Raw genomic sequence first — 26,765 nt, forward strand, 5'->3', positions numbered from 1 at the left:
TTGTGATTTCATGGCTAGCTTGCTTGCATGCATGCTTGGAATGAGTGTGGGTGTGTATGCACGAGGTTGGAGCACTTGCTTATTGAGATCTAGTGCTTGTGTGAAGTTAGGGATTAAGAGAGTGAGAAGGAAGATTCAAGAGGGAGCTATCTATAGCTATTCCCTTACTTAAGCTTGGTAGAAACATTCCAAGCATTGGGTTCCCTAGCCTCCCATAAACACATGCTTCCTAGGCCTTAGCCAAGCAATACTTTCCATATTACAACATTGTGGCTAAAATCACTCCCCAAATGCCAAAAACAAGCCAACAGGATGGTTAACATGTAGAATGGTAAATGAAGCATCATAATGCAAGGCATACACATCAACTGAGAGAACATAAGAACCTAAATAAGACAAAGAAAGACAACATCGCACAAACCAAATAAAAAACAAACAATATAGAATCCGAACTTTTACTAGAAGTGGCAAACTATTCAACCAAACCAAATCTATACATACCACTTCATTCCTAGCGACCAAAAAAGTAAGAAAACCAAAGCATTTACAAGTATTCATATGTAGTAGGATCGCCAAAAGTATCAACGAACACTCAGATAATTATTTGGATTAAGAATATTCAATAGTGTTGATCAAAGAATCATAACAGAGACAATGTTCAACATGAAAAACTGACTTGTATTGATTCATCTACTACTTCCAAGACTCCTACAAGCAAATTATATATGAATACAAAATATAACTTCTTGTCACATGAACTATCCGGATACAAGTGGTTGTAATTGCTAGGCTGCCACCTATTGAGCTCAGCATGCATTATACCTTATTAATGCTTACAAAAGAAAAGATACTACTAAGGCCTATTGAGCTCAGCAAGCATCGTACTTTATTAATGCTTACAAAAGAAAAGATACTACTAAGGCTAATATTACCAAGGGTGGTGCCATCCGCTAACAACTTACTCCCAGGCAACCAACTTATGAAGTATATAAGTCAATTTCTCCATTGTGTAACGATACTTCCCATTTGTGCAATAAGACCTACAATACAAGCAGCTGCTTATGACAATGAAGGCAAGAACCATTTGAAGCGCGTGCTTCCCACACAAGGGGGTGAAGCTATGGAGTTTGACTCTAGCTTGGTTTTGAGTTAAGCTCCCTAAAGACCCTTGCATCAACAAGACTAAACATGAATTGGTGCTGGTTTTGGGGAGCACCTTAATGTTTTACAAATCTTTCCATTGTTTGTAAATTCTGGTCTGAGAATTCGAGGGAATTGGATGGTCTGGGAGTATTGAAGAATGTTAAATTCTTAACATTATAAAGCCTATAAAGCAGCACCACATGCTATGGTTGATGTTTGCATGTCCCAGGTACACATACAAGGATTAGAAATAAATTCACATCCAATTTTGTGCCCTAAATTAAAGTACTACCATGCAGGAAGTTGCTGGGTTTGTTTGCATCTCAGTCCCATTTCTCTTGAAATGATTAAGAGTCTCTCAGTTGTAGCAGCTAGTGGGAGTCCTGCCTGCAGTTTAAATGTTACAAGTTCCACGATGTGTCCAATGAAATGAGCATATTGACCAAGTCATGACAAGTGTTGTCGATTGCCATCTTTAGGACTTACAGGATAAAGTCCCATCTCACCCCACCATGTGCTTTACTGCATCTGAATACAGCAGCATGCGAGGAGTGTTCTAAGATAGAGGGAAGTCCACTCTTCTTTTACGATATTCAAAGCCACAGTGTGAACATTGTATCCTACGGAGAAAAGGATATCAAACTGGTTTGAGCTGACCACTCGGAGGGAGGATGTACTTCTACAACATCAATGATTGTGGAAGACTCTTGATTAAAACAACATTTGGAGATCGAATGCTTCACTTCAGCATACTGAAGAGTTCTGTCCTCACCAGTCTGGCAACAACATTTGGAATATTCCTCACAAGTACACTCTCGATCCTCGAAAATGTGAACGCAATTTGCATCTTTGACCTAAATTTTGCGCTACTCTGCTTTTGATATAAGCAATGTAGCAAAATGGCAGTCACCACAAACCTGCATGTTCTTTGTAACAAATATAGGTGTCCCTTGAGGTGTATTGATGAGGGCACATGCAATGGCCAACTTCTCACTATGGCTGCATAGCACGTCTTCCTTTGCATCATCTGAAAAGTCTTGTGACACCCAATGCAAACCTGGGAAATACCCTTCCTGTGATATTTTTTGACCAATGTCTTTTAGCTTCGCATAGATATTTTTGCCTTAGGGATGACTGTCACCCCCGACAATAAACGAATGTACATTTCCACTTGCATCAGTCCACCAACAACATCCTGGCATCTTCCATGCTCCATTTTCCATTCTCATAGCTTCAGCCTTGTCCGCTTCCTCTCGCATGCCAGCAGCTGCATATATATTACTCATGCAGACATATGCTGCAGCATCCTTTTCATCCAATTGTACTGAATGTTCAAAGGCCAATCTTCCAAGCTTCACATTACCCCATTTTCGACAAGCACCCAACAAAGTAGACCAAAGGGGAAGACAATCAGAAAGTGCCATCTTCTCAATCACTCCTATTGCCTTGTCGAAGTGCCCTGCACGGCTGAAAAGATCAACCATGCAAATGTGGTGCTCTAAAGTTGGGATGATGCTATGGACTGTGCTCATAGTCTCAAAGTACATTTGCCCCTCATCCACTAGACCTGTGTGACTGCACGCAGTAAGCAAAACAACAAACGTCACCAGATCTGGCTCTATACCTTCTTCTATCATTTTGTTGAATGAGTTGAAAACAGTTTCAACCTTTCCAAGCTGGGCATATCCTGCGACTAGTGCATTCCAGGAGACTACACCCCGAACTGGAAGCTTGTCAAATACTTCTTGTGCTTTTGCAAGTGCACCACATTTGGCATACATATCCACCAACGCAGTGCCAAGCACAATATCTTTTTCCAATAAGCCCTGCCTGACAACCTCAGCATGTACCTCTTTGCCCTTCTCAGCTGCTCCTATGCTGCCGCAGGCTTTCAACATGCAAGTAAAGGTGACTGCGTCTGGGGACAGCCCTTCCTCTTGCATCCGTCCAAAGCAGTTCAGAGCCTCATCACCATGCCCATGTTGGGCATATCCTGCAATTAGGGCACTCCAAGAGAATACATCCCGAACAGGAAGCTCGTCAAACACTTCTTGCGCTTTTGCCAGTGCACCACATTTGGCATACATATCCACCAACGTAGTGCCAAGCACAATATCTTTTTCCAATAAGCCCTGCTTGACAACCTCAGCATGTACCTCTTTGCCCTTCTCAGCTGCACCTATGCTGCCGCACGCTTTCAACATGCAAATAAAGGTGACTGCGTTTGGGGAGAGACCCTCCTCTTGCATCCGTCCAAAGCAAATCAGAGCCTCTTCACCATGCCCGTGTTGGGCATATCCTGCGATTAGTGCACTCCAGGAGACTACATCCCGAACTGGAAGCTCGTCAAACACTTCTTGCGCTTTTGCAAGTGCACCACATTTGGCATACATATCCACCAACGCATTGCCAAGCACAATATCTTTTTCCAATAAACCCTGCCTGATGATCTCAGAATGTATCTCTTCACCCTTCTCAGCTGCTCCTATGCTGCTGCAGGCTTTCAAGATGCAAGTAAAGGTGACTACGTCTGGGGAGAGGCCCTCCTCTCGCATCCGTCCAAAGCAGTTCAGAGCCTCATGACCATGCCCGTGTTGGGCATATCCTGCGATCAGGGCACTCCAGGAGACTACATCCCGAACTGGAAGCTCATCAAACACTTCTTGCGCTTTTGCAAGTGCACCACATTTGGCATACATATTGAGTAGGGCAGTGCCTACATAAATGTTCTTTTCAAGCAAACCCCTTTTGAGAATATCAGCATGTATTCTGCTGCCTTTGCATAGGTCCTTTTGCTTGGCACAAGCCTTTAGTAAGGCTACAAGAGCAGTATCCTCTTGAAACTCCTGGTGGTTGCTGTTCCTATCTCCTTGTCGTGATCTGTGGTGGATTTCCTTGGCCTTAGTCATCCGATTATCCTTCCGCACACAGAACTCTCGTTGCAGTCCTCTTCTTCTAAGCTCCTCTTGGACCCAAGATGGATTGTACCAGCCATCCATCCACAGCGACTCCTTTGTCATTTTATGTTTGAAGTCTGGGGATCTTGGGCTTCTCTGTGATGCAAAACAATACTCAGGAAAGCCAATAGGTTTTCGTGTACTCTCATGTAATTGTGCTTACCTTGCTAGTTCGATTGTCCCACCATTGGGACGGATCCCTAAAGTACTCCTTCCATAAGAAGTCCAAGTCTCTACACGCCATAGGGAGGGACCGAAGACGAAGTCCTTCTTCTTGGTTGGTAAGTGGTGAGCTTTTCACAGGAGGAGTGGAACGCAAATTTGTAATTGTTTTAAACTAGGATGCTTGGGAAGGCTTATCCGCCTCTACAAAATGCTCTCGTTCGGAAAACATTTTTAGCTATTAGCAGTGACAGTTCACTATGTGTTCGTTTTTTTTTAATACAATGGTTATATATATATATATAATTCTAAAAACAACTTTACATCCACAAACTTTACAGATTCATGTTAAGTAGATGTTAATTATATATATATATATATATGTAATTCTAAAGACAACTTTACATCCACAAACTCTACATATTCATGTTAAGTAGATTACATATTAAATTTTATCTATCTTCTTCCACCACAAAAGATGTATGTCCCCAAGAAATTTGATATCCCAAGTGTATACATGCTTCAATCATAGCTTCAGGTTGTGCAACCTTTGGGAAATTGTCTCTCCAATACATCGTCTTTTTTGGTCTATATTTTTACTACTCGCCTAGTTCCCACAGGGTTCTTAATAAAAGCCACATAGATGTAGACAGTGTGCTTCTCTTTAAGGCACCACCTCTTTGTTTTTGGCCCAAACTTCAAAGGTTTTGATTTCACATCCAAACCTGTATAATCTTAAAACGTAAAAAACATGTTAGGTTTACCTAGTATGTATGAGAGTCTCCCAAGCAGATATAGAGGTCAAGCTATGCCAATTAGAGCCTGCATTAGTTGTGCCATCTCATCTCACCCAAGAAGATATAAAGGTCAAGCTATGTGTCTGTTTCTATCATTAACTGAAATGGGTCATCTTGTACAAACATACAACCATGCAGTTTAGGCTTATTAATATCTTGTACAAACATACAACCATGCAGTTTAGGCTTATTAATATCTTGAATTCATCAAAAGAACATGAATCTATAAACATTCTTGGAAAGAGTGCTAGAGTACGTCCACTTCTATCGGTAAACCTCACACCTACGCTTATGATCGATGGAGATCTTGAAGTGCCTCACAAAAAGGATAATTATAAATTGGTTACCACATTTGAATATGAGTTACACGTCGTCGTTGTTCAAGTTGTACGAATTTTGTGCTTGTTTGTGTGAGTGAAAAAAAAAACCATGCATAAAGTATGGCGGGGAGTTGGCACTCTCCTATTTCCCAAATAACACTCTCGGTATCGAAAGTGGACCAAAAATACACCTTCTCTGTTAAAAGTGACCATTAGTTTGTTTGAATATAAAAGAGAGAAAAATAGGAATACCTTTGTCAGTTTGCCATACTAAAGTCGATGATGCGATGAGTCTTATGTGATATTATTTCACAATCACTGATTAATGTGGAGCTATAATTGTTGTCAGTGCGCAGGAGTTATCTTCGACCTCATAACCAAAGCCACAATCTTTAAAAAAACATCCAAATCAAGAACCGGGATTTTGGTTGTGGTATAGCAATTCTAAAGAAGCTGACTGGGGATTTGTTTTGCTTGAGAGACGACGCATGATTGGTTTGGAAAGGTTTGGGTGTAGCCAGAGCAGAGAGAGCAGGGGTGACAAAGAATCTTGTAGGAAGATGGAGTCCTATGATCTCTGGATTGCGACTCTGTAAGAACTTGGATATCTTCAAAACTTTACCTGATCAGTCCCCTTTGTGTTGAAGTTTTCGACTTGTTGTAAGTGGTAGTTGGTTTGAGTTGGATGTCCCAGGAATGTTGAGATAGTGCTAAGTTTTGTCTATCTGATGAAATCAGGGAGTTTGGTTCATGTCAGTTGTTGTGAAGGGTTGCAAAGTCTTTTGTTTTGATGTTTCTGTAGTGGTGCTTGAGTTGTTTTCATCGAGTTCATGATGATTGAACCCTTGTGTGTATCAGTTTGATGACTGGGAAGCTATTACTGAGTGGTTCAACTGATTCAGTCAAAATCAGTTGAGAGGATATAGAGTTAGCTGAGCATTAGTGTAGTTGAAGGTGTATTATGATTGGCTTGGTTTGCTTGGGTTGAAGGGAGGTGTTTTTGTATTAGGTCTAACAGCCAAAGGATTGCCAGCTGTCAGCAGTCAGCAGTCAGCAATCAGCGCTAGACGGGCCAGCGGTGTCAGCAGCAGTCAGCGCGCCAGACAGGTTTGGGATCTATTTGGAATTTTAGAGTCAGTTAAATGTCAGTTGTTGTTAGTTGAGTGTCCATTGTGATGGATCGTGGTTTAGGTTGAGTGTTATAAGGTTCTAGAAGTGTCAGCTTCTGACACAAAGGAGAAGAAGCCTAAGTCAACTGAGTCAGTTGAGCAAGCTTTGAGAAGATAGTAAGATTAAGGTCAGCTGAGAGTCAGCTGCAATTAGCAGAGAGCTTAAAGTATGATATCTCTTTTAGTTTAGAGCAGCTTTAGGGTCAGAGAGAGTTAGTTAAGGTTGCTGAATCAGCCGGCTCTGTGTCAGACTGTTGAGTCAATTTTTAGACAAGTTCAGTCAAAGAGTTATCAGCAAGCTATCAAATAGAGGGTGAACAAAATGTCCAGAGAGGTCTTGGGGTTGTGGATCTAAAGTTAGCTGATGCTGGAGGATAATACAAGGGTGGAGAGGACTCATTTCAGACTAGAGTCAGCCTTAGCATTCGGAAGTAGCTTTCAAACAGGTTTAATCAACTGTGTGTCAGTTGTTGTTGGGAGCTATTTTGTTCAGCTGACCTCAGCTGGACATCAACTAAGGTCAGCATAACCATATAGGAGGAATTTCAAAAGTGTCAGAGGTTAGTACTGACTTGGGAGGACAATTGGAGTTGTCAGCAAGATCAAATTAGAGAGATTTGAGAGTGTTTTGGTGTCGGATTGAGTCAGCTAAAGGGATGAGGACAGTAGCAGACATGTTTAATGCCCTTAGAGCTGGGATTTTAGTATCCCTCAATTATGATTCTTCTAAATTTTCATCTTGTGTGTCTGCTGGTAGTGTTATAGAGGCCCAGCTACCTCACATGCTTTGGTGCCCCCACTGAGGATAAGAAGGTTTGTGTTTCGGGCTTTGATCAACAAGTTAGAATCCACTTGCGGATCAACTCAGGATCAATGGTTGATTTTGCATATGATGTTTTCAAAGGTGAACGGGGAGAAGATGTCACCCAGTTCTTGAGGAGAGTCAAACTAGCAGCTTTGAAAAACAATAGAGATGATGATGCATATAAATCTTGGATGATAGGACTACTTTTGGAGGGACTTGGAATCTCGATGTGACGGTCCCTTTCTACATGAGCATCGATAGGCAAAGGCTTAATCACATGTCCATAAATACCATGGTCACATCTAGCTGACAAACTTGTCTCCCTTTCTCTCTGAGCCAACTCCTACTTTTGCACCTTTTTCTTCCATTGCTCCGATGCCAGTCTAACTGCCTCAACATAGGTATCAAGGTCTTTGAGTTCCACTTTCTCCTTAATTATCCCATGTAATAACCCTATGAACCTATCTTTCTTCAAGAAATCTAGTGGTGTTTGATTTTCCCCTAATGCCCTCACGATTCTTCTCCAGATGCCTTCAAACCTGTTTACAAAAGCCATAACCTCTTCTTCTTCCCCTTGGTACAATCTGTTTAGTTCCTTCCATACTTTCTTGGCTGCTCCCTATTGAGGAGGACTGATAGTCCAAAGATCCTCTGGACTATCAGTCCTCCCATACTTTCTTCTTAATGCATCTCTCAAGTGCTCCCAATTACCCCTTTTCTCCTATGTCAACACGTCTTCATACCATTCCTTGGCTACTCCCTGTTGAGGCAGAAATAGGTTAGGATGGTTTGCAGAGTAGGAGATTCAGAGACCTGACTGAGCAAATTAGGAATTTAAATCTTTCTGTGCAGGTGCTTTAGAACTAGGTCTGAAAACCATAGGAAGAAAGAGAACAAAGGAACCGGATGGAGCATTTTCACTGCTATAATTGTGGGGAGAGAGGGAATATAGTTCCGCAGTGTCCGCAACCAAGAAGGGAGCCAGGAGGCATGTACTCGATTATTCCAAGACCGGAAGGTAACTGAGGTGTTGGGAATAGAGAGGTGGATAATGGAAACCAAGAACCAGTGCAAGGGCCGATGTTGCAAGGGCGGATGCAACCTCAAGGACCTCTGGGGAATGTACATGTACTGGAAACTATTGAAGAAGAGTAGGATGAAGTTGACGTGTTGGTGGCCAACAAAAGGACAAGGATGCTGAGATCGGAGTCAAAAGGAGTTGATAAAGAAACAAGGGACAAGAAGAGAAGAGAAAAAGGAAAGTCAGCCATGGAGAAGCTAGAGTCAAGCAAGCAAGGAAGAGCTAGAAGAAGGAGAAGGAAAATTGGTATGGAGGACTTTTAGTTGGGAGAAGGAGAATCCCCTTACATTCTTTTGTTAGATGTGAAGTATAAGAAAGTAGAGATTACATATGGTCAAATTTTGCAACTAAACTCTAGCATTAGACGTCAATGGCATAAGCTGGCCAGTGTCCGAAGAGTTAAGGTTAAAACACCTTGGGCTAATGTGGTTCAACTGAATAGAATATCTGACATTCTGCCCATTGTAGATGTTTGGATTCAAGGTGGGAAAGTAAGCAAGGTTTATATAGATGGTGGAGCTCAAGTGTGTGTTATGACTGAGGAAGCTGCATAGGATTCGGGTTTGGAAGTGACAAAAAGATCCATGCTCGGTGTTAAGATGACAAATAGTTCAAGAGTTAAATGCCTTGGTGTGATTGAGGCTATGGAACTAAATGTGCTGGGATGAGGCTCGGATAGAAGGTAGTTATTGATATGCATGTTATGCCAGCAGGGGTTGGGGCATACCTCATTATTTTAGGGAGACCTTGTCTTATTGCCATGAGATCTAGGTAGGACTGGTACAGGGGATGTATTGATTTATTTGTTGATAGGCCCAAAGAAAAAAGGATACGGTATGACTTAAAAATTCGTAGGATTCTGGATATTGGGGAGAAGTTGGGGGCAGAAAGAGGACTAGATTCAGCTTTTGTTGATAGTTTTATGAGTATTATTCTACTGAGTCTTTTGATGAGATTGATGGGGAATCAGGTGTGCATTAGAGTTTATTGGATCTGGAAGCAAATATCTGTGGTGTGCAGATGGCTAGCCATATAATGGAGTCAGATAATGCCCAAGGTGAGAAATCTAATGTCCCAAAGGCTAAGTTGATGGAGATGCTCCCGTAGATGATTTGACCAATGAGGAAAAAAAGAAATATGAGGTGTTGTTTGACAAGTATCCTAAGCTTTTTACTAAGAACTACACTCAGATGAGGGGTACATCCCCAGTGTTGTTCATGAGATCAAATTGAAGGAGGGAGCTAAGCCTGTAGCCCAAAAACTAAGGAGATTAGGGATAATACAAAGGCAAATCCTGGAGGCAAAGGTCACAAAGTTTCTACGACAGGCTGGTTTCATTTATCCAGTTAATGATGCTTGCAGAATGGGTGTCTCCTATAGTTATTGTGCTCCAGAAAGGAAATAAGTGGAGAGTATGTGTAGATTATAAATCATTGAATGCTACTATGATGAAGATACATCACTACCCTCTTCCCTTTCAAGATGAAATTTTGGATCAGGTGGTAGGACATGAGAGGTATTCAGTCTGTGATCGTTTTAGTGGATATTTTCAGATTAGAATAGCCCTTGTGGTTCAGAAAAAGACCAACTTTATTACTCCATGGGGAGTTTTGTGCTACATAATGATGCCTTTTGGATTTCTCAATGCCTATGCAAGTTTTCAGAGTTGGGTGGATAAAATCCTTGCCCCATACCTGGGAACCTTTGTTAGAATATGCATGGATGATTTTTGTGTTTATAGTGACAGCCTGCTGATACATGTAGAGAGACTTGACATTGTCTTGATGATGATGGAGCTCAGCTTAATTCAGCAAAGTGTAAGATAGCAAGAGCTAGAGTGATACTCTAGCTATAGTGACAGGCCTGCTGATACATGTAGAGAGACTTGACACCGTCTTTAAAAGTCTTGATGATGATAAAGCTCAGCTTAATTTAGCAAAGTGTAAGATGGCAAGAGCTAAAGTGAGACTCTTGGGACATGAGGTAAGTGAGAATGTTATATCCCTAGACCCTTCAAAGGTAGAGATTTTGCTCCACATGGAAAGCCCTAGGTCAACCAAGGAGATGATGAGATTTGTTTAAAAGCTCAGGTACTTGTCTAGATCCTTCTGCATGTTTGCTGAGTATGTTTACCCCTTGCAGTAAGCTAGTCAACAAGATCCCTTCAAATGGAGTCAGGTAGAGGAAGATGCTTTTGAGAGGCTCAAAGATATGTTGTCTACCCTGCCAACAGTGATGCCCCCGGATTGGAACCAGCCATTCTATCTAAGCCTTAGTGTGGGAAGATATGTAGTAGGAGCAGTGTTGATGCAGAAGGGAACTAAGCAATCTTATATGAGACATGTGTTTTATATCAACAAGGCGATGGGTGATTTGGAGAAATCTTGGCATGAAGTTGAGTTGTTAGTTTGGACACTTGTATATGCCACAAAGAGATTGAAACCTTATTTGATTTAATGACCTTTTTTTGTTCTCACTTCTTGTAGTCTTCTACCTCATGTGATGAAGTATCTTGGTGACAACCCAAAGGTACAAAATTGGATTATGACATTACAGGAGTTTGACATGAGTTTTATCAAGAAAGATAGTGCGAGGGCTCATATGGCAGACATGCTGACCTATAAAGAGGTTCAGGTTAAACCCATAACCATTAAGGATGTTGAGAAGCAAGTACTTCCAGATTAAAAAATGCATGAAGAACTGCAGTATATAGATGGGCCTTTATTCTTTGATGGAGCTTTTAAAAGGAGCATTGGCAAAGGTGGTGCTAGATTTGTTTTTGTTTGAAAACAAGGTCAATAATTATGGAATGGTAGCCAAGAGATACAGGTTAAGAGCAACAATGAAGTAGAATATTACAGCCTAAGTTTGGATCTTGAGGAGTGTAGACAAAGGAAAGTCAAAAGATTGGTTATAAAGGGTGATTCTTTGCTTGTTGTAAGGCTGGCTTAATCCACGATGAGACTTAAATCGTGAAAGTGTAGGTTCTTAAGCCTTGAGATGGAACTCCTTGAATTAGCAAATTTTGACCTCGATTTTTTTTCTCCACATGAACTACTAAGACGTGAAACACTGAGGCAGGAAAGACCAAACGTGAAAGTCAGGACGTGAGCCATCATGACGTGAATGAGCAGACGTGAAAGTCATGATGTAAAGATCCAAGACGTGAAAGTCATGACGTGAATCTGCAGAAGCAGACGTGAAAGTCACGACGTGAAGATCCAAGACGTGAAAGTCATGACATGAATCTGTAGACATGAAAGTCATGACATGAAGATCAAGACGTGAAAGTCATGACGTGAATCTGTAGACATGAAAGTCATGACGTGAAAGTCATGATGTGAATCTGCAGAGACTGACCAACTGTGTTTGCACATGCTTAGGATGGATCATTTATCATTTCGAGAGGGGTGAAAAGAGCATTGTTATTTTGTTCTTGATGTGCGCTTAACTCCCCGTATATTTGATCTTGATTTTGTTGCTGAAATGATGTTGAGGTAGTAGGGAAGACTGTTGATTGTTTGCTGGAACAGACAAGGCCTTGTGTTGGTGCTGAATGCACGAGAGTGGTTTTGTTTGTCACTTGGGCCTCCATTCTTATCGAACTTTAGGTGAAGTTGTTGGGGTTGAAGTCGGTGGTGAGGTTTTCTTCACATTGTTCAATTTTGGCAACCATATGATGGAAATACCATCATAGTATCCTTGTTGTTGAAGCACAGGCAACAGGTACCCATCTTTGATGAACATTGTAAAGTGGTGGCCGATGATGTGCTTGGTGTTGAGGCTTTATTTTTTGTGCAAGATTAGGGGACTTTGTGATACACTTGGGGACCCAAGCTTTGGTATTTCTTTGGTAGTACCCTTGTGCTTGCAGGAGTGTTTTTGGTAACCCACACTTGTTGCATTGGTGGAGTTCTTTGAGGAACTCGCATAGGCTTTTGTGGACGGTGTTGTGGAGTACTCTTATTCTTCCTTGGATTTAGAGTGCTTCGTTGAGGAATAGGTTTTGACTGTCGAGGCACCCAAATTTGATTGGCACCTTCATAGTAGCCTTGAGCTACAAGTAGTTGCTTCTCCACCCACATTTTGATACTATTAAGATATCGTGATTGTGGTAGTCTTGGTGGAGTATTCTTTAGGGTTGAATGTGGAAGGTTTGGGGCCCTCCTTGACTTTGGTTGGCGCTGAGGTTGCAGGTTTGAGACTCATTGGCATTGTTGATGATGAGATTAGAGTCTCTTGTGGAGTGGCTGTCGATGATGAGATTAGAGTCTCTTGTGGAGTGGCTGTCGATGATGACGAGGCCTTTGAGCATGTGGTTGTTTCCTTTGGTGAAGTTTGTTGATGAAGATGCATAGGCTCCGAGGTCTTTCCTTTGAGTTCCCTGTTAGAGATAGATGGTTGGGCTCTGGGAAATTCTTCAAGAATAGTTGCTGATTGCGAGGCTTTGGTATCGAACTTCGTAGGTGAGGATGGGGTTGAAGGAGTAGAGGCTTTATCGGAGTTTGTTGTTGATGCAGATGGTACGTCCTTGTGTAGAGGGGATTTTGTGGAAGAGGCTTGTATCCTTTTGCATTCAGCATCATAGCTATCCATTAAAGTTGGATCCTCTTCCTCGCAGTATGGTATTGTCAACTTTTTGTCATTGACCCCATCATGATGACTCTATCGTCTCGCTAGCAAAGCATAGTGGTGCCTGGGCAGCAACAATCCATTTATGCCCCAAGATCAAATCTGCTTCCAACACATACTCAACCACAAAAAACTTGCAAATGAGAGAGTTAGTTTCAATATACATTGTATGTTCAAAGTACCCCAAACATGGCATGTTCAAATCTTGTGTAAAGGTAATCCTTTTAGGATGTGCCGTGAGTGTTGGTTGACCTAACAAATCCCATAGCTTGAGAGTCATGAGATTGTGTTCTCGTATTGGATAAAGGTGTGCTTGATCTGTTGGTGATTTTATTTGTAATTTCCAATCCAACCAAAATCCTAGGGGTCTTTTCAGTAATTTATGTTGGAAGTTCTAGCTCCTTGCAAGGCTTCTTCCTCCCATAATAATAGCAATTGTACATTGCATGCAGGAGTGTTTAAGGTGATTGTTTGCATGGATTCATCTAGTGAATACAATGATTCACTTATCCAAGGTCCGCTAAGGATGACATCATACTCAAGGGAATCTAGGGTGACATGAAATGTAAATTCCATATCGTCAGTCGAGTAGTGTATCTAAAGTAGCCTATAACTTCAATGTTTTGTTCATTGGTTCCTTTTGCAAGACTATTACTTGTCGGGGTGAGTTTAGGTTGTCCCAATGACACCCAAGTGTCTATTGTTCATGATGTTATGACTTGCTCGAGGGGGGGCTAATCAGTGCGTGTTTATGCTCAACATCATTTCCTGTAGTGAAATCCAACCATACCATGATAGAATCTTCCAAAGGAACCATGGGTGTTTTGGTTATTGTTTCAGCTTTTCAGATCCTGTGTTTGTTTCATATTCCCATTCACTTTCATCCTTTGTTTGGGTCTCAGCTTTTTCAAGAGTACCCAATGTGTACAATGGCACACTTGGCCCTCTGACAATTCTTAACGAGGTCTATTTGGAAATTTGTGAATCCTCACAGTCTTGGTTTATGTAGTTCGTTATGTCCTTGTATAACTCAAGTTGAGCCATTAAAGGTGCAAGTCTTTATATGATGCTGGCTTTATCGGTCTCGTGAGAGAAGAGCATTCCTCGGAATGAGGTTTTGAGAGACTGTTTTAATCTTGTAAGGGAATTATCAAATTCCTTACGTGATGCAAGTGTTTATATGATGCTGGCTTTATCGGTCTCGTGTGAGAGAAGAGCATTCCTCCGAATGAGGTTTTGAGAGACTGTTTTAATCTTGTAAGGGAATTATCAAATTCCTTACGTGCTTTCTCAAGCCTATAGTTCGTATAATCTGTCTCAAATGACTCTTCTGTAGAGAGTATGTCTTCCTCTTGAAAGGGAAAGCCGTACTCCTCTAGGCTTTGTATCTTGGTTGATGGTGTAGGTTTGGCATTATCAGGCTTAATCACAACCGGCGGTGACCTTGTAAGACATTCAACCATGCTAAGCATGTACTCTTGAGCTCGTTTTTTGCGTTCTGCATATGTCATGTGATCATTATTATCCATTTGGGGTGGTTGGGTGGGTTCTAGTTTCCTGATTGGTCTATGTAGTGCACTGAGCGAAGAGTAAGAACTTGTCTCATCCTCACTTATTAGTGATGTACTAGAACTTGTTTTGTTCTCTGACTTTCTTTGGTTTGTCAAATTTTCACTATGTTTACCCATGCGATGAGATTGAATTTTCTTTTGGATTTTTGTATCCTATGTTGCACATATGGGTGTTGAGGTTTGTGTGGTGGTCTTTGAGGTGGATGCATCTGCATCATGTATAGCTTTTGGCTCTTTTGTGTTTATGTCCACTACACTCCTGTTCCCTGTCTTTTACTTCGACCTTGGTTTCGATAGTTTTTTGTCCCTTGTCTTTCTTGGGTTTTAGAAGGTTTTGTTTTCTCTTTTGGGTTCTGTTTTAAAGCATGTTCTTCTACCCATGTTGAGGTCTTGTCTTTTACATTCTTTTGGACTGTTTATCATGCCTTGGCTTGTAAACATGTAAGCACATTCAATGGCATTGTGGACAATTGCCCATTTTGTACACTTAAGATGTTAAGAGTTGTATTTTGGGAGACAAGTTGCATTGAAGCAACTCGTCTTGGGAAATCTTGGAACATGTGATCAATGCCACATCATTCACACATTGGTCGCAAGGTGTCAGTGACTATGGGCATGGAAGTATTCCAAACTGTGCAGTCTGCTACCTTGTGAGGTCCACAACAATAGAAACACTGAAGTGTCTGATTAACTGCTTCATGAGCAGTTTCTACCCTTTGGACTGTTTCTGTTTTGTGCACGGGAGATGGAGGTTTTGAGTCCATTATAGATGAAACGGGACACTTTTTAGTATCATGGTCAAAGGTTTTACAATACATGCAGCATAGAAAGACAGGGTGCCTTGTATGCACAATGAGGATTGGGATGGTCATAGTGATTGCATTCAAGACAAGGCATTTTGCTTGTCACTTCTATAGGCATTAAGGATGTCTGATTTTTGAAGGTTTTCATCCTCTCTTAGAGATGTTGGTTGTAAGGTTTTAAGGAAGGCTGCATAAAATTCGAGAAATGTTAATTCTAAGATCGATCTTTCTTTTGCCATTGCTTCACTTGGTTTAGATGAGGAAAATCTCGTTGCATGATCATCTTCTAGCATGTTCTCATCTACACGTATTGCTTCTTTGCAACATTGATCGAATGTTTCCGGATTGGATACAATGATCAAGTTGTGTAAGCTGTTATTCTTTAAGCCCATCATGAAACATCTCCTCAATTGAACATCGTTTAATTTTTCCCATGACTCACAACGTGAGTCCAAGAGTTTTATCCGAAAGATAAAATCTCTAGTGGATTCATTTGGTTGACGCTCAATTAAATAGAGTTCTATTGTTGCACTCCAATGATCACCTTGTCTGGGAAAGCTGTGTATATATAAAGACTAATTTCAAGGTTTTGAAGTTGGTCTTGATCGCCATTATGAATGCGATGAACCATCGACTAGCTTTTCCCTCTAAGCATAAGTTCAACGCATGTACCTTAGTGGGATAGTTGGGATTTCCAAAGGCTTCACATCTCTATTCAAACATTTGAATGAATTGAACAGGATCTGTTATTCCGTCATATTTGCCCAAAATCTTGGAAATTTATACGGCCGTATTTCTGTATGAATCATTGAGGCCGTATGTGAGTGCTCTTGTGTTGGAAGAGACTCACTGAGTCCTTGGGCCACCCCCCTTACTAGACTAGTCAGTATGTCCAAGGTGTTAGCATCCAGGAAAGGGTTGGTACTTATAGGACTTGCGGGAATTTAGGCAAGGGGCCAAAGCCTGATGGGATCAAAGTCATAGGGGGTGTAAAACCCAATGACATGCTTGTTATAGGCATGGCCAATGGCATTGGGAGGTGAATTTGTGGCATGGGTCTCAATGGCTCGAAGGTGTCAGCCATTGGGTTTATTCCTTATGTGACCCTTGGTACTCCCTCTATTGTGGCCATGTCAAAGTGCTTAAATGCTCCTTAATGAGCAATTATAGTTTTTTTTAATACTTTTCCATAGCCCGTACAGCCTCAAGAGGCTTGGTGTACTCTTCGTTGGATCCGTTTGTCCTAATTAGCTTAGGCGCTATATGCACGTGAACCTCAGAGATATTTTTCTAGAAAAAGTGTATGCTAGGAACTTCCCAGATGGAAGAGGAGGTCCTAAAATCTATTTTCCATCTCTGTCTCAAAACGGAAAAAAAATTTGAGAATTTTTTTCCTGTTTCGCAGCACATTTTTTAGGTTGATCCAAAAGGAATTTTGAAAAACTCTGCATGAGGGAGTTGTAGTATTTTAAGAGTACTACAACTTTGTTTCCCTGAGTCATCCGTGATTTTGTCGTTTAGACCCTCAAAAAGTAGCCCGAATATGACTCGTCGTTTTTGCACTGTTTTTTGGGCTATTTTTTGCCTTGATTTTTGGATCAATTTTTGAGGCTGCTGGTCGGAGGCCAAAATGATCGATTTTGACTTCGGACGACCATATCCAAAGTCGAAGAGCTCAACGTCATCTTTTTGATGAGCCCTAGAGCGCCTTCATCGGATATACGATTTAGGAGATACGAGCCTCCAAACAGGGGTGGTTTCCACATTCTTTTTTTTTACCGTGAACCGTTTCACGCCGTGAAACACTTTTCACGCATGAATCGAACTTCACGTGGGAAATTAAACTTTGATTTTTATTTATTTATATATTTTTTAATTTACCCCGTGAACTTCTGTTTCATGCCGTGAAACGATTTTTACGCGTGAATCGGACCACGTGGGAATTAATTTTAATTTTTTTTAAACGTCGGATTTTCGTTCACGTGATTTTTTCGTTCACGTGAGATTTTCGTTCACGTGATTTTTCCATTCACGTGATTTTTCCGTTCTCGTCATTTTTTCATTTATGTGGGATTTTATTTTATTTTCGCGTGAACTACTTTTCCATGCTGTGCACTTTTCACGGGTGAACTGGACTTCACGTGGATATTAAATATTAAATATTAAATATTTATTATTTATTTATTTATTTTTTACCGCGTGAACTTATGTTTCACGCTGTTCGTGAAACACTTTTAGAACATGCAAGCAAGAGGCATTGTTAGTGGGCTGCCTAGATTCAAGTATGATTGGAATATGCATGTTTGTGATGCTTGTTAGTTTGGAAAGCAGACGAGGTTGCCATTTCTTAAAGAAGGCAATATGAGTAGCAGGCCACTTGAGATAGTTCATGGCGATGTATGGGGTCCTGCACAAAACCCATCCATTAAAAGGCAGCTTGTATTATGTGACATTCATTGATGATTTCAGCAGAATGACTTGGATTTACTTTCTCAGAGAGAAAAGTGAAGTGTTGGGAAAGTTTATGGACTTCAAAGCTTTTGTAGAGAAGCAATATGTCTCTTGGATAAAATGTTTGAGGACAGATGGAGGTGGTGAATACACCTCACATGCTTTTGAGCATTTCTTGAGAAAGCATGGCATAAGAAGGCAGTTAACTTGTAGGTACACACCTTAGCAAAACACCTCACATGCTTTTGAGCATTTCTTGAGAAAGCATGGCATAAGAAGGCAGTTAACTTGTAGGTACACACCTTAGCAAAACGGTGTTGCTGAGAGGAAGAATAGAGTCATTTGTGATGTGGCCAGGGCGATGCTCAATGAAAAGAGCATGCCAGACTATTATTGGGCAAAAGCATGTGCCACCGCGGTGTATGTACTTAATAAGACACCCACAGCAGCCATACATGGAAGTACGCCAGAGATGCGGCTTACAGGTTTTAGGCCAGACATTGGACACCTCGAAGTGTTTGGTTGCATAGCTTATGTACATGTGCCTAACGAGAGAAGGAGAAAGTTGGATCCTAAGGCAAAAAAGTGTGTGTTTGTTGGATATGCACAGGATCGCAAGGCATATAAATGTTACAATCCACAAACTAGGCAAGTGGTTATCTCACGAGATGTGGTATTTGATGAACTTTCTAGTTGGTACAAAGCAAAGGATGAGGGTGTCATTCCGTCAAACCATGAGGTGAGTGTAGCATTTGCATGTGGATTTGTGCTTAAGCAATGTAAAAGCAGTGGAGAAATCTAAGGACAAGTAGGATTACACAGTGCAGTGGATAGTCTTTGTGGACAATGAAGTTGTCACCATCTTCATGCTTCCTTGTAGACATACGTACCATGCCCTTTTTTTCTGTAAGCTATTAGTCAATAATGAGAAGTGTCTCCTTGATGGCTACACAATCAAGTTATTCTTGATGTTGTAAAGCAAATGGTGTTTGCAAGGGTTTGCCATGGTTTTGTCTCTCAACTTCCACAAAAAGGTGTGCTTGTCTTCTTTCCCCTTTCTCTTTATTCAGTGATACAACATTTACTTATGTAAGGAAATCTAGCACCTTGGTACTTGACACTTGTACATAGAATCAAAGGCAACTAGGGGATCATTGCCTACCAGTAGGTTGTGCTCTATAGCATGAGCCACTACTTCAAAGGAGGTCATATTGCTTTAAAGCATTGCCATCAAAATTTATGCTTGCAGTGCATATATACATGAAAACCAAAAATTTATTATCAAAGGTTTAAAGTAGTTGAAATCTACAATGGGCTTAAAGAAAACTTTAAGCTTCAAAGCAAAGAACCAATTTAAATCGTTTGCATCTTCAAAGCCTTAAAATATTGGCACTTGCTTTATGAGCTTTAAAACAATAACACTTGCTTAAAGCTGTTTAGTTGCATGTGCTTGAAATTATCCTGTAGCTTTAAAGCATGTGGCATGATGCTTTATTAGCTTTGAAGCAGTGGGACTTACTTTAAAGTTGTAAAGTTACACGTGCTTTAAAGTTGTTAGCTTTAAAGCCTGCTCCTTACATCTACTTTATAGCTTAACATTGTGCCAAGTTTTAAAGTTTGCCAGTAGGATATGAGCTATAGATTTTAAGCACTATCAATTTGCTAAACTTGTATCAATTAATCATGTCCCAAACTAGATGTTGTACTAATGTGTGATCATTTGTAGGGAAGCATGGGATTAAACTATAACACAGTTGGAAGAGACCCCATCAACCTTTGACTTGCTTGCTATAGTAAGTTTCTTTTTTGCTAAAAAATATATGTTTTTAAAAAATAGCTATATAGATATTTAAAGAATTTCTTCAAGAACTGAAGACAAATGCATTGGTTTGCAAGATGCCACCATCCAACTTGGTCGATACTTTTTTGAATCTATGCAAAGAAGGCAAGTGACTCCTTTCATTCTTGTCAAAGGTGTTTTGCCTTTCTACATTTGTCAAGTTTTAGCTTTTATGATACTCTTCTCTCAACTTATCCTTGAATTTTTCTCAGGGTTGTCTAGTACTATTGTAGACCAAGAACCATTGCCTCATGACTTGAAGGACTCAGAGTTGGAGCAACAAGAAATCTTTGGCAAAGGAAGTGAAAACAATGTAGAGGGGGCTCCCTTAATGGCAGCAGAGAAGATAGAGGTGTAAGCAGAGAGTGTGAAGGGCACAGATGATGCTTCATATGTTGATGAAATGACATAGAAGTAGTTACTCTGTAGATGTTAGAGCAGCGGGGTGGCTGCGCTGCTATGCTGTGGACTATAGTAGTAAAGTGTATGATAGCCTTGGATGACCTTATTTCTAATGAGAATGGATCTGGTTTTAATTTTCTTAAAAGTAATAATTAGGACACCAAATCTGGTGAGTCCTTGGATAACCTTGCGAACGAAGTTGAGATGAAGTTTGCAAATGCAATGGAGATGGCGCTGCCTCTACAAGCACAACTACAAAGTCCTCGGAGATCACTCTTCTTGAATTACCTAGGTCTTTTGGAATCTCTCAAGAAGGTATGATTTTGTATCTATTTAACTTGGACCATGTTGGTTTTGGTATAGCTCTGAATTTATGTTCTTTGGAGCTCCCTTGCAATGCTTTAAATTTTAAAGAAATGCTTTAAAGCCTTATTGTTGTATAGCTTTAAAGCTATGACATGTTACTTAGAAGTGGTTGTCTAAAGCTCTAGTCTACTACTTTAAACCTCTATAATATTACTTTTAAGCTCTGTTATGCTAATTTAAAGCTCCGATAAGCTACTTAGAACTAATGCATAGAAGTTGCATATACTACACTTTGATAGTTGCTTCTAGAGTGTAGCTATGAAGCTGTACCTTAGGTACTGGACATAGGTTCCTATTGTTCTTCATGTTCACTTTGGTGTTTGTGTGTTTCATTGTAGCTTGGCTAATAAGCTAGTCTAAAACTCATTTTTTTTTCTTATAGGTGCAGGGAAGAGAAAAGGCCTCATGGAGGTGGGAAAGAAGCGGAAGGCCAGCAAACAGGGTGTAGGTGAAATAAGCCCCAAGCCAAAGAAGAGTACATCCGGCTCTCATAGTGCTTCAATGCATCTCAAGCAAAAGATGCCCCGTGCTCGTCTATAAATGTGGTTTTGTGAATCTAGGATGGCAAATCCTAGAAGCATGTTTTCCCTGTGCTACTACTCTTTTGTTCTTTTTGTATTATGCTACTTCTATGCATTGTAATTACAATCCTATGTAATGAGAAGCAAAATGTTTTGTAAATGCAATCTTTAGTTTTGAAGTGTCCATAATTATCTTTTGTGCACGTTCTTTAACTTATGTTTGGTTGAAATATACAAGTGAATAGGGTGTGTGCGGGAACAAGCCCTTGGTTAGAGGCTATAAAAGAGAATGTGTAAATGTGAAAGAACCTGTGAAAAGGTGAGAAGAATCTACTGGGAGAGAATAAAGGGTAGCATGAGAAGATTTAGGAAGTGTGGAGATATTCTAGGAGATATTCTGGGAAAAGTGAAGAGGTGGAGAGAATCAAGCAAAAGAGGTGGAGATATTCTGGGAGAGGTGGAGTGAATCAAGGAGAAATTAGTGGGATTAGATGCTTGGATGTAAACTCTATAAATTGAGACATTGGCCTAATGAGAATTTGCTGGTTTTTGATTATCCATGCCTACATTAAGCTATTTGTTAATTACTCACTAATTACGTCTTCTAATTTCAACATGTTTGACCTTGTAGGCTTGAGTAGTTTGTCAAATTCTATCTTCAATGATTAACGGTGATTCTATGTTTCTTGTGTAGCAGTACGTTATTCTGATGTGCAATGCACAAGTGTAGTTCCTTATGTCATGGGAATTTTCATGAAACCAATGAGTAGGCAGTTGAAAAAGCAGAAATCAAGTTACAACTTCTCTATTTGGCAAAGTTTGTATAGGAGTGCAGATTCTAGGCTTAATAGAGTGTTGCCTTCTAGTCCTACTATTCATCTATGAAAAGATGCAGGGGAGAAGAGAGCTTGAGCTCTTGCAAGCACATACACACTCACACAAACCCTAGAAGAGAACACACAAGGTGAGAGGTTGAAAATTTTTCTTCTTCTTCACACAACAAAAGAGGTCTACCAAGAAGATAAAGTGACCAACACACATAATAGAGTATATACAAGCGGTCCATAATGTAAACATGCTAAGAGGAGTGGGTAGATGTGGACTAGTTAGTGTAGCCAACTGTCGAATCTCTGGCGAAGGTATGTCAGCTAACCAAACCTGCCAGTGATATAAATGTCAAACAATCATGCAGGCACCTTGTAAGTGTCAGCTCATGTTCAGCTCAGCATATCAACACTCCCCCTCAAGCTCAACTCCATCTCATGAACTCCAAGCATATCTCAAAATCTACGGAGCTTCTCAGCTCCGAGGCCTTCGTGAAGATGTCAGCGACTTGATCCTGTGTGCTGACGTAGGCCGTCTATGTCGCGTGCCAGACTCTCTCTCTCATGCAGTGGTAATGCACCTCAATGTGTTTCATCTGTGCATGAAAAACTAGGTTCCTGGCCAACTGTATACTGCTAAGATTGTCACAATATATGACAATCTTTCTCTCCACATGCAACCCCAAATCAGCAAAGTAGCTTGCGTAACCAAGCTACCTCACATGCTGCCACCACAGCTTCTCTGTACTCTGCCTCTGTACTCGATAAGGCAACTTTGGGCTGCTTCTTGCTGCCCCATGTCACAACACTCCCCAATGAAAACATAAATCCACTAGTCGATCTCCTGTCTGATATGCTACCTGCCCAATCTACATCTGTGTACCCATATATCTCCAATGGTACACTTGTTGCATAAAACAATGCATAATCAACAATGGCCCTCAAGTACCAAAGTGTACATCACACACTATCAAGATGTGGTTTGTGCCGCAGAACCTGCATAAACTGGCTCTCTAAGCCAACAGTGTAGCTCAAATCTACCTTGCTAATCATGACATCATAGATCAAACTCCCCACAATCTTCCTGTATACATAGTGGGATCCTCCAACAGATAACCTACATCCGCACTAAGCTTGCCATTTTGATCTAATGGCACCGATATTAGATTACAATCAGCCATCCCATACTTGGACATCATGTCTAATGCATAATATCTCTGTGATAGCCAAATACCCTCAGGTGTGCGAATGACCTCAATTCCCAAAAAATAGTGCAAATCTCCCAAATCCTTCATCTCAAACTTCCTTTTGAGAAGACCTCACATGCTCAATCCCTTCCAAGTTGTCACCCCCCACAATAAGATCATCTACATATATGGTGATGATCACTACCCTTATCACTCTTGCGCACATACAAAGAGTGATCTGTATCTGCCATATGAAAACCAATAGTGACAAGATACTCAGCAATCTTGTCATGCCATGCTTGTGGAGCTTGCTTCAGCCCATACAAGGCCTTATGAAGCTTACATACATACTCTGGGTGACCTGTATCCTCAAAACTTGGCTGATCCATATACACCACTTCTTGCAAGTCACCATGCAAGAACACATTTTTTACATCCATCTGATGTAAAACCCAACCTTTAGCTATAGCCACCACAATCACAACTCTCACAGTTGCCATCTTTGCAACTGGGACAAATGTCTCCTCATAATCAATCCCATGTGTCTGCGCATATCCTTGGCTACCAATCTAGCCTTGTAATACCTGCTTATGCTACCATCACTGTTATGTTTCACCTTATACACCCACTTATAGCCCCAATAGCTTTCTTGCCTTTAGGCAATGGCACCAAATCCCAAGTCTCATTTCCATACAATGCATCCATCTCCTCATCCATAGCTTTCTCCCAACACACATTTCCAATAGCCTCATCAAACCATGTGGGTTCTACAAGTTGCACAACTTTTGCCATATACGCATAGTGATGTGCCACATAACCATCATAAGTCAATCTCTGTATGAGATTTTTGACTCTTCGAGATCTTCGTAACTTTGCATTCATGGCTTCCATAGCCTTCTTCACACCAGGTGTCCTCATTGCTGGAATCCCAAGCTCCTCATCAAGGCTCATCTTTGAGCCACTAGAATCTCCATCAACAAGAGAATTCCTTGCAGAAATATCAGGCATACCAAGGGTCTCAACCACTTTCTCTTTGCCTTTATGTGATGTACCAACTACATTTTCAGGACTAGTATTATGACACAGCCTGCCACTCCATGGTCTATCAGTAGAACCACTGGATGAGGACTCTCCTGGTCCACTCAATGAACTGTGATTGCTAATTTGCATTTTGTGCAACCACATTTCCACTTACATCAGCCCTAACAGCATCATTTTCAACAGCATACTAGCTACTCATCTCATCAAATACAACATCCCTGTGGCATATTCTTCTCTGCCCCCATCAATGCTCGTGCTATCTCTGCAATGTGCCTGTTTTTTGGCTCAGCAATCCCATTTTGCTATGGAGTGTATCTACATGTAAATTGTCTCTGAATGCCATTCTTTCGCAAGAATTCAGAGAGTATTCTCCCCCTCCATCTGACCTTAGGCACTTCACATGTTTTCGTGTCTGTTTTTCAGCCCATAACTCTGAAATTCTAAAAATGAGTGAACACTTCACTCTTCTTGTTCATAAAATACACCCACACTTTCCTTGTGTGGTCATCAATGAATATTACATAGTACCTACAACCACCCATAGACATAGTCTTCACAAGACCCCATACACCTGAATGCACAACATCTAGCACATTCGTGCTCACATTTTTGTCATGTGAAATACATGTTTTCTTTTCTTTCTAAATTAACATGCTTCACAAACTTTCTGCATACCTTTGACTTTAAACTTAGGCAGCCCTGTCACAATTTCTTTAGTCTACATAGACTTCATTCTTTACACATTTACATGCCCAATTCTCTTATGCCAAATGTTTGTATCTGCAACAACTTCTGAACCATTTGCAAACATTGTAGTACTCACTTCAGGCATATTTACATTCAATGTAAACATTATGCCCACTCTGTTGCCTTTTGCAACTAACCTGCACTTATCTTTAAAGTCTTCTACATAGCACATCAAGGTTAAATCAAAACTACAAACCCTACTCAATCATCTAGCCAACTGAAACCAAATTCTTTGTAATGTTGAGAACATGAAGTACATCTGCAAGGTACTTCACTTTACCATCATGCATAGACAATGGCACATCTCCAACATGGGCAATTGGATGAGCAGTGTCATCCCCTGTTTCAACAAAACCTGGTCTTTCAAGACTCTTCATTTCCTTGAACTACTCACCATGATGTGTCATGTGGTTCAAAGCACCTGAATCAACATACCATACGTCATCCTTACATGCTGCTACATCATTTCTAGACGCAGCATTAACCACATGTTGCATAACAAACAACCTTTCATTAACCTCCTTATTTTTGCTAGAGGATGCATAGTTGTTTTGTTGCACTTTTCCATTTCACATGTCACTCTACTTCTTATAGCAATCTGCACGCATGTCGAGGCTTCCCACAATAAAAACAACCTCATGTATCATTATGCTACCTTTGCCAATTACCATGATCTCTTTGGCTCTCCCCCTGTCTCTAAACTGGCCTCTTCAACCTGTATGTTGTTGTTGTGAATCCTGGGACTGTTGTTGCTACTGACCATAATTTTGATTACCTATTCGACCACCACCTTGGCCATGTCCATGACTTCTACCTCTTCCTCTACCTGAACTTGTGAAGAAGGCCCGTTGCTCTGAACTATTTTGTTTTGTGTTGACTTTTGATCTTCACCCAAGTTCTTCTCTTTAATGATCAACATTAACACCAAATCTGCGAAGTTGGGAATGTTCTCTCGAGTCTGAATAGATGTCTTAAATGCCTTGTATTGTGGCTCGAGACCATGCAGACACACTTCCACCTTATCATCTCATCATCATCCACATAAACACCAATTGATTCAAGGGATTCCATAATGCCCTTGATCTTCAAAGCATAATCATTCACAGACATATTCTTCTTCTCCATAGTATGAAACTCATTCTTCAAGTGAATCTTTCGTGCCTTGGTGTTGGTTTCATACAGCTTTACACCAAGGTGTCCCATGTCTCCTTAGGTGACTTGGCATCCTGATATGCCCAATCATAGTGTCATGTATACTAATAGAAAGCCAATATATGACTTTCCTTACTCCTTGATTCCAATCCTTGATGAACTCTTTTATATCTACAGCAGTTAGATTAATCTCCAATATCTCAGGTGCCTCCTCATGTTCACCTTCAATGTAGTCTTAGTAACCTTTTCCCACCAAGACATTTATCAATCTAAACCTCCAAGCATGGAAGTTGTTCTTGTCAATATTCTCTACAATAATCTAGTTTATTCCATCATTCGACATCTTTTGTGCAACACAAATTTACCAACAACAGCACTCTTGCTTGACCTACACAAACTGTTGTATTCTCTGTAGCGGTACTATACTGCACCCAAACTGTCACAACCAATGACCTTACTTTGCATACATACACCCAATGGAAACTTTGACACCTCTTTGCAGCAGCACACACAGTGTTTGCATAACCAATCGCCCTTCCTGCAGTTCCAAAAACAAAGTTCTGCAGAGAATCAAAACCATACCTGACGCAGTGCTTGTGAACGCCTCTGCGAACTGAAAAACGGAGGTCCAAACGCACCCAAAATGTGTTTTCAGCCCAAAAATTTCATCCAATGGATAGTATAGTTTTACTATAGCTCTCCTCTCATTATGAAGAAAGCTCCTCAAATCGGAGTTCGTTTGCTGGTGCCTTCCGAAGAGCTCCTAACAAGGGTGTAGTAGCCAACACAAAGGG

At 40.7% G+C, this 26,765-nt stretch overlaps 1 protein-coding gene across 1 annotated transcript; it reads right to left on the reverse strand.

Annotated features, from left to right (window-relative positions):
* Positions 1-962: 962 nt before the first annotated feature.
* LOC147616594 (pentatricopeptide repeat-containing protein At1g06140, mitochondrial-like) lies at positions 963-4,479 on the reverse strand. Its single transcript, XM_086777662.1, has 2 exons — positions 4,264-4,479; positions 963-4,196 (listed from the first exon to the last, which is right to left on the reverse strand). The coding sequence occupies exons 1-2, from the start codon at positions 4,342-4,344 to the stop codon at positions 2,268-2,270; spliced, it is 2,010 nt and encodes a 669-aa protein (XP_086633788.1). The 5' UTR covers positions 4,345-4,479; the 3' UTR covers positions 963-2,267.
* Between the last annotated feature and the right edge of the window lie 22,286 nt (positions 4,480-26,765).

Source organism: Cibotium barometz, chromosome 38 (genome assembly GCF_041138505.1).
Source record: "Cibotium barometz isolate CiBa-2024 chromosome 38, ASM4113850v1, whole genome shotgun sequence".
NCBI classification, from domain to species: Eukaryota; Viridiplantae; Streptophyta; class Polypodiopsida; order Cyatheales; family Cibotiaceae; genus Cibotium; species Cibotium barometz.

What these genes read in the sequence shown, in the direction of transcription:
- LOC147616594 (XM_086777662.1), bottom strand. Translation starts at nt 4,344, where the DNA reads ATGGCGTGTAGAGACTTGGACTTCTTATGGAAGGAGTACTTTAGGGAT. An exon ending in GGGACAATCGAACTAGCAAG is followed by an intron (nt 4,197 to 4,263) that starts GTAAGCACAATT and finishes TTTGCATCACAG; the next exon opens with AGAAGCCCAAGATCCCCAGA.